This window comes from Phocoena phocoena, chromosome 21, assembly GCF_963924675.1.
Source record: "Phocoena phocoena chromosome 21, mPhoPho1.1, whole genome shotgun sequence".
Lineage (NCBI taxonomy): Eukaryota > Metazoa > Chordata > Mammalia > Artiodactyla > Phocoenidae > Phocoena > Phocoena phocoena.
The window spans coordinates 7212686-7221125 of NC_089239.1; the positions used below are offsets into that span (position 1 = coordinate 7212686).

The 8440-nt window shown below is 59.5% G+C and overlaps 1 protein-coding gene across 1 annotated transcript; it reads right to left on the reverse strand.

Annotated features, from left to right (window-relative positions):
- Window positions 1-1585: 1585 nt before the first annotated feature.
- On the reverse strand, window positions 1586-4355 carry ZNF703 (zinc finger protein 703). Its single transcript, XM_065900019.1, has 2 exons — window positions 4119-4355; window positions 1586-3112 (listed from the first exon to the last, which is right to left on the reverse strand). The coding sequence occupies exons 1-2, from the start codon at window positions 4353-4355 to the stop codon at window positions 1586-1588; spliced, it is 1764 nt and encodes a 587-aa protein (XP_065756091.1).
- Between the last annotated feature and the right edge of the window lie 4085 nt (window positions 4356-8440).

Here is an 8440-nt window from a genome sequence, read left to right on the forward strand (position 1 = left end):
AATGGCAAGGCCTTCGAAGTGAGGCTGGGAGCTAAATAACCAAGTTGGAAAAAAAGGGGCCGTTTTATGTTATTTGTAACGCGTTGGCAGAAGTTTTGTTTTCTTCTCCCCTGCTTTCTTGAGGAAAGGCATTAAACTCGTCCTTGAACGGAAATCTGAGAAGGAAACCATAAGGTGTTTTAAACAAGAACAAAAGAAGGGCATCTGCTTAGGCGTCTGGAAGTGGGTCAGTGGGGCAGGCAAGAGAGAAACACACCACGGTGTGAATATAGCCAAGTACTCCATTTATTAACAAAATAAGTCTTACCAAGGGAGAGCTCTATTCATCCCAAACAGGCCCCGCAGCCCTTGCGCAGCTGCATAAGGCCGGGAGGGAGGGAGGGAGGGTGTTGGGTGAAGACCCCGGGGCCGAGCCTTCAATCCCAGTAACTGAGGGAGCCCACAGCCAACTTTGGGGACTCTAGGGTCAGGCCTGGGAGGGGGCCACCGGGGTTGCTGTGATCCGTGTGCTCCCTAACTCCCCCAATGGTGCTAAAAAGGCTGTGCTGTCAGCTGATACTACCACTGGTCTGCTTTGGAAGGATCTAGCAAGAATCACCCACCCAGCACCCATCGCCAGGACAGGGACCACAGCCACAATAGCCAGAGAAAAACAATGACTATAAAAGCACTTTGCAAACTATAAAGAGCAAAGTTCCATGCCAGCAGGGCCTTCTAGAACTTTTACTTCAGTGAAGTGAGCCCTGCGGGGCCCCTCACCATCAGGCAATGTGACCACCCGGGGTCTGGGGCCTGGAAGAGTCTGGGAGGAGAAAGGCTCTGTTGGAGGTGCCTCTCCGGCCACTGACCTGTGCTCAGAGCAAGATCGGGGAGCAAGGCTCTAATTTGGGGGGCCAGGGCACAGACCAAGGAGCCTAGGGAGAGAGAGTGGCAGGTCAGGGGTCACAGAGCAAAGTTCCAGGTCCATAAGAGGGCAAGACCTCTAGCTCCCAAGGCCGCTCCCTGCACCCCCAAATGCCTTACAAAAAATACCTCCTCTCTGTTACTCGTACAAAGGAAAAAAACAGAACCTCAAATGGATGGAAACAAGAAGGAATGAAGGGGAAAGGAGGGGAGAAGAGAAGGAGGAAGTGTAGTTTGAACAGTTAAGAAGCATGCAAGAAACTCCCCAGGAAGGGAAAACAAAAAGAACCCCCAACTTCCCCTCCTCCCCATAAAACCAAACCAATCAAAAAAAAAAAAAGGCGCAAAAGGGAAAAAAAAATCGGAAACTTACATCTAAGTAAAAGAAAAAAATGGAAGAGAAAGGAAGAGGGACTGGGGACATGTAGTTACCTGTGTGATTAATATTATTTGGGGGGGAACAGACTCTTTGCATACCATTGACTCATGTGGGCCGTTAATGCACTTATATTCCCAGCTTGTAAGCTAACATTACAGTAAATAAATACACAGTCCGGTGGGGGGGGGGTCTGGGCGGGGGTCCGGCAGGGACAAGCAGTGGTGGAGGAGGCAGCGGAGGCGGGTGGGGAAGGGAGGCGGCGGCGGGGAGGAGAGGAGGTTGGGGAGGGAAGCAGGGCTGTAGTTACTGGTATCCGAGCGCGGAGGCTGAGGCCAGTCTCTGTCCGTACAGCGCGTATGGTGAGTAGTAGGGTCCGGCTGTGGGGAGGGACGGCACGGCCAGGCCCCCGGCTGTGGATAAGTGGCTCTTGCCGTAAGGGTGGTACCGGCTTAGTCCCAAAGTGTGTGGACTCCGCAAGGACAGCGACCCGGGGCTGCCAGGGGCAGTCGGCGGGGGGAGGTGCAGATGGCAGGAGGCGGCGGCCGCAGCGGCCGCGGCGGCACTGCCCAGGCCCGAGGCCCCCGGATAGGCGGCCAGAAGTTTCTCGGCGCCGGGCAGGGCCGTGTGAGTCCGTAGGTGGCTGAGCAGCTCCTCCGAGGTGGCGAAGCGCTTGTCGCACGGCCCGCTGGCCGCCACCCAGTTGCAGCTGTGCGGCAGCGGTTCGTTCTGCAGCATGAAGCCGTAGGTGTACAGCGGGTGGCCGGGGAGCGCGGCCTGGGCGGCGCTGGACGAGAGCGCGGTGGGCTGCAGCGGGTGCCCGGGGTACACCAGCGGGTAGCCCCCCGCCTTCAGGCCAGGCGCAGCTGGGTCGTGCGCGCTGCAGGTGGAGCAGCTGGAGCCGCCGAGGTGCGAGGCGCCGTGGTAACCTCCCAGGCAGTAGGGGTCGCGGCATAATCCCTGCAGGAAGGACGGCGGGGAGGCCCCGGTGAGCGGGCTGGAGCTGGGGGGCTTGCCCGGGGGCAGGCCCAGGCCCCCCGACAGCTGGCCTCCCACGAGGCCAGACTTGCTCGGATCCAGGCCAGGCACGAACTGAGACGGGTAGCCGGCGTAGGCGCCCACGATGGAGCCGTGGTAGCCGATGCTGGAGGGCGGCAGCGGGAACACCGAGTGGCCCGGCTTGTAGGGCGACACCGGCGCCACGTGGCCGGCCCCCACCAGCGCGGAGGGCGGCTCCGACTTGCGCCCGGAGGCGCCGGCCTCGGCGCCGCCATGCGCACCCGGCTCCCCACCGCTGCCTCGGCTCACGGCCGCGGGCTCCGGGCTGGGCTTGGGCTCCTGGTCTTTCTTGTCCAGCTCCCCGCCGGCGCCCCCGCCGCCGGTCTTGCAGTCAGAGTGGTGCGGGGAGCCGCCCCGGGAGCCGCCGGGGGAGGACGAGGACGACGACGCCGAGACCGGCGCTCCATGCGGGGGAAAGGGCGTGCAGGCGGCGCTAGGGACCCTGAAGCCCGCCTTGTCTCCCGGGGACAAGGAGGAGGAGGAGGAGGTGGAGGACACGGAGGAGGAGCCGCTGTCTTTGCGAGAGTCGCCGCCTCCCGAGCCCTTGGAGTAGGGCTTGAAGCTGGACTTGTCCTCGGCCGGGGAGTCCCCCAGCTGCTTGAGCGCCGCAGACGCGGAGGCGGCGCCCGAGGCCGAGCGGCCAGGGTCCTTCTCCGCTCCCAGCCCGTTGGCCGCCGCTACCGAGTTGAGCTTGGACGAGGGCGGCGGGTCCGGCTTGCCGATCTGCGAGCAAGTCTGGGCCAGCAACGCCAAAGGACTCTTCTTGGCGTCCAGCTGTGGGAGACAGTGGTAAGGGAAGGGAGACGGGGGTGAGACCAGAGACCCACGGAGCGAGCGAGCGGGGCGCCAGGGGAGGGGGGTGGGCGCGGGGAGCATGCAAGGCGGCGCGACGGGGCGGGAGGGCCTCGGGGAGAGGGTCTTCGAGGGCCTGGCGGGCGGGCGGGGCAGCTGGGCGGAACTGCGCTCACACTGCCCGTCGGTGGGATCCCTCGCTCCACCGGGTTCCGGAGTGCGCCGTAGGCCCCAGGGAATGGGCAATGGAAGTAGTCCACCAAAGGCCACCGCGGGAGAAGGTGACCTCTCTGGATTCGGGGCTGGGGGAGGGGCTGTGACTCGACTCCTGCCCTCTCATCTCCCCGCCTCTAGGCCCGGGTTAAAACTTATTCCTTCAGTTTGGGTAACTTCGCTTGGGACGGGTTTCTGGCGGTGGCGCCGCGGGGTAGGAGCCGGGAGAAGCGCGTTCTGAAGCCAGGGCTGCCGTTGGCGCTCTCTTTGTAGCCCCTCCCTCCCGGGGAGGGCACCCAGGCAAGTGGGAGGAAGAAAGACCTGGGGTCGGGAGTGCCTGGGCGTAGTGCACTCTAACCGGATGGGACAGAGGCGGCGTGAGACGGGGGCGATCGAGCTTCAGAGAGAACAAACCCTGGTGGAGGGGTGGGGGTGGGGGTGGGGGCGGGCGGAAAAGGCCCAGAAGAGATCATCTCTGGCTTGAACACTGGGTGCCCAGGAGAAGTAAAGGACCCAGGGGAGACTCCAAGAGCAAACCCAATCCGAGAGAAAACACGTAGCTCCGAAGGGCGAGTGTGGGAGGGGAACCTTTCCCGGAGAAGCCTGGGGAGCACCGGGTGGGCTCTAACCCCTCTGTTCTCCGTCCCTCCTCACTCCGTCCGCCAGTGTGGCCGGATCTGAGCGTCGCACCGAGCCCCGGGGCGCAGGGAGCAGGGCCCGGCAGTGGTGGGCGGAATGGGGCCGGCGCAGGGCGGTTAGCGACCAGGGGACTGACCTCAATGGGGCTGACGGGAGTGGAGGACAGCGGCTGCAGGTACTCCGGGTGCAGGAGGTGGCCGGTGTGAGCGCTCAGCATCTTCAGGACCCTGATAGGGAGCCGGTTCGCCTGGCGCAGGGGGTCCGCCGGAGGCAAGAGGGACACCGCCGCCGGCACTGCCGGCCTCTTCCCGCCGCCGCCGCTGCCGCTGCTTTCGGGTGTCCTTGAGTTAGATCCAGCGGGCGAATCGCTCATTTGGAGGAGGCAGCGCCACTGGGGGGGCGGGGAGGGAGGGGGACCACCGGGAGGCGAGCTCCCGGGGCGGGTGGGCTCGCTCCGCAGCGCCGAGCGCGGTGCAGCAGTCGCTGCGCCTCCACCCCTCCTCCAACGACGACGACGTCGCCGCCGCCGCCGCCGCCGCCGCTAGCCCCGGCGAGCAACACAAAAACCTTCGCCTTTCGCGAGCCGCACGTCAAATAGCCGCGATCGGCAGCTACACTTCAAAGGGATCGCCGCGCCCGCCCAATCGCAGCTCTCGCCGGGACCCCGGGGCGGGGAGAGCGGCGGGCGGAGGCCTGCGCCGCCGGTGGGAGGGGAGAGCCTTAAAGGAGCCTCGCCCGCGAACCCGCCGCCTCGGCCTTTACCACCCGCCGTATTCCTCCCCTCCCCCCAACTGGGCTGCCCCTGCCCCGGGGGTCCCAGAGAGGACGGGGCTTCTCCGGGACCCTGGGCTCTGCTCCCTATCCTCCGCTGGCTTTCCTGTCGCTCTGCCCTCTCTCGCTTCGCACCGCCGAGGGGTGGTGCTGGCGGGGGCAGTCACCCACAGGCCGTGTGCGTCTGGGGTAGGGTGGGGTGGGGTGGATTGGGGTGGGGCGGGGTGGGCTGGGGGTGGGGTAGGAGTTCCTGGCGCCGGCTCCGGCACTGCCAAGTCCAAGCCTTTCCGGGAGGCAGCCTAGGGGCGGGCCGCGCCTCCAGAGCCCCAGCTCTGCTCTGGTCCTGCTCGGGCTCTGCTCGGGCTCAGTCCCGGCTCTGCTCGGGGTCCAGCTCTCTTCCCCTAATTGGCTTCTCCCGGGTGTCCTCACTTGGAAGCGCCCGAGCCTCGGAGGCAGCCACGGTTCTCGGGACGCGGCGCAAACCGCTCCAACAACTTTGAGCCAGTCCGGTCCAAAGCCTGCAAGTTTGAGGTGTCCCTCCCGGGGTGAGATGGTCGTAATAAGCCGCGGTTCCCTAGGCGGTGCGCCCCTCCCGGATGCGCCGGGCGCGAGGTGCCTGCGCACTGATTTATAGTTTAGATGTTTGGTATGTTTCAGGTTTCTTACGGTGTTCTGCTTAGAGGCGTAAAATTCTCTCACTGCACCCGGCCTAGCTGCTATTGGGGGTCGGGTGGAGACCACGGAGAGGTCAGCATCCCAGAGGAGGGAGGAATCTCTGTAAGTGCTGCACGTCGATGCAAACTCCAGAGATGCGTCTACCCTACCCCCATCCTTTTTTTCTCGCGGGGGAAAATGCACTAGGTTTTGCCAGGGGAATTTTGGAATTAAAAACTTTTTATTAAAAACAACAGTATCCTCCTTCACCCTATCCCCTCCCACCCGTGCCTTTTGGATGAAGTATGCATTGCCAGCTTCGCACCGGGCAGAGGTTTCACATAGTCCTTGTCTGGACATTAAAGGTCCTGGTCCGCCGATCAGAAGGTGAAGCTGGCCCTTTGTGTACCGGCCTCTGGGGAGACCACTTCTCCTTGCTCTCGGCGGCCAGCGGAGGCGCGCTGGTGTCACTGCCTCGCTTCGAGTACCGCTTTCCCAGCCCGAATCCATCACTCCCGATTGTCAGGCCTGTCACTCGGGGCGTATTGCTCTAGGACTCTGCTGCTCGTTGATCAACGCCTTGAGATCACATGAGATCCCAAGACGGGGACAGATGATTTCAAAGGGGTTCTTCCAATGGAAAGAAACAAGTATCACAGAAATAACAAATGGCAATCTTTATCATGCTCAGTAAAGAAGGCAGCAGGCACCACGTCAATTACACACTAAACTGAATGTACTTCCTGGATCCATCTGGTTTTTGGACAGTATGCGTAGACCTCTGAGAAATTACACAAGCTTTCCCTGCCCCAGTTTTAATCCTGGTAAAATTAGGTTACCACGAATGCCAAGGGATGCCCTGACTGGGTGATGTATTCCATACTGCAGCAAGAGGGCTACAAGGAGGAGGGGGGACCTCACTTATTTTATTGTGGTGTGGTGGTCCCTACACCCGGCCCACCCCCCCTTCTCATGCCAGCCTCTGAGCCCTCTGACATCCTTGCTACTGCCAACACCAAGTTTAAACATCCGCTTCAGGGCTGCTTCAGCCTATGAGGCCATTTGGCCTTTGGGAGATTGCTCTGCAGAGAGAGGGCAGAACCTTCCAGAATGGAAGAAGGTGGGCCTTTGTAGGCAATCTTGGAGGAGGAGAAGCTGGGAAGGGGGGAGCCCTAGGAGACAGGAAAAGATGAAAGACCCCTTCTTGATTATCGTAACCAGCCCAGCTGTGAGTGCCAGCCAAGAACTCCTGCTAGGACCCCAGCAGATGTGTGTTAGGGATGATTAATGGGGAATCAGTTGGGAACAAAGGGGAGGAGTGAGAGACAAAGGCATTTAGGAATTTGGAAGGAATCTAGAGGGGTAGGAGGCAGCAGAAGGAGAGGGGAGATGGGGGGGGTAGATAAAATATTTACTCTCTATTTGGGGAGGAAAGGAGAAGAAGAAGGTAAGGAATGAATGAAAGGAAGGGAGAGCAGAGGAGGTGAGGACAGGGTGACCAGGCTCGGGATGGAGGGTGGAGAGTTTGCCCAGGTAATCATATATTGTCCTTAAGAAACCCCATTCCCTAAGCTCACAGCTAATCACTAGGAACGGGGGTGCCAGACAGCACTTAGGTGGAGACCAGACCTACTTCCCCACTCCTGGAAAGTGCTAGCAAAGGAATAGGGCCATGCTTCCCTTTCGGGTGCTGATGAGGAAAGCAGGAACCCTTTGGCTGGATCCACCCAATCGCCTTAGGAGGGAATATGGAAGACCATACTCAGCCAGGCCAGAGGCCTAATTAAAAGGTACTAGACGATTATTACAATCAGTACTTGACATTCACTTAGCTGAAATGTTACCCTCTACAGAGTCCTACATGGGGCCCTAGTGGCCTAAAGCAAGTCCGTTTTCAAAGGAATGTCTTGTCACCTGGGAGAGAATGAGGCTGAAGAAGTTTTCAGTTGGGCCGTGTTTATTGAGGTTGCTGAGGTGTGGTTGAAAATGCCACACAAGACAGTGTTGTACAGGGCCCAAGTCCCTCCTCTGCAGAAAAGTGGCAGTCCTGTGGCTAAGGGACCCTTCCCAGATTGCCCTGAGAGGGAGGGGCACCATGACAGTAGGATGGGGTGGGGCTGCTTGAGAATGCCCCCAGCCAATGAGGTGAAGAATTACAATTCTATGTGTCAGGCTCTTGATAAGTTTCAGGTACCTTTATCATTCCCATTTCTAGCGTGGAGAGGTTAGTCGCTTACCCAAAGGCCAGTGACCAGTGGGTGACAGAGCGGTCCCTTGGAGTCAGGTTTCTGGGAACCAGACCTCTGAGCCACATTACCATGGTGGTCCCGGGCAAGGAAACCTCCCTAAGCTTCGGAAACCTCAGGTATAAAACCTAAGAGTGGCCACCTCAGAGTTGGGAGGCCCCAAACAGACAATGCATATCACATAACTAGTGCTTGGCACAGAGAAAGTCCCAGGTCAGTGATGGCTGTGACCAACAGCATCGTTGGCATCTGTGGGGCGATTGCTCTAGAGAACAGTCCCTGCACATCTGGATCCAGAGGCTCCCAGCACTGGGAACCCACTCGAACACCCAAGTCGGCCCAGCATCCTGCCCAAATGAGGGTACCCCTCCCCCAGCCTCCAGTCAAAGGAGTCTTTAAAAAAATAAATGCTTCTCAGAAGCCATCAAGAAAATCCCTTAGGAAATTCTGAATATTTATAGATTTTTTTTCATGATTTCAATTTACATAAAACTCACCACCCAGGAAAAAAACGCCTGAGTCAGGTTGGGAGGAGAGGTGGGAGGTGTGTGTCGTGTGGGATTAATGTGGAGTTTTCCATCCTCACCAAGGTGGAATTGCCTGAATCACGGCCTCTCTCTTCGTGACACTCAAGCCCTAATGGCAACAACAAGAAATAATATCTCACTGGGTAACTATTTACATTCTTTTTTTTTTACAAGCTGTAAGAATTCTGAAATGTCGGCCTCACAGGGGACTTGGTTTTCCTCCCTGGCGCTTAATATCTTTCAGCCACTGGCAACTACTG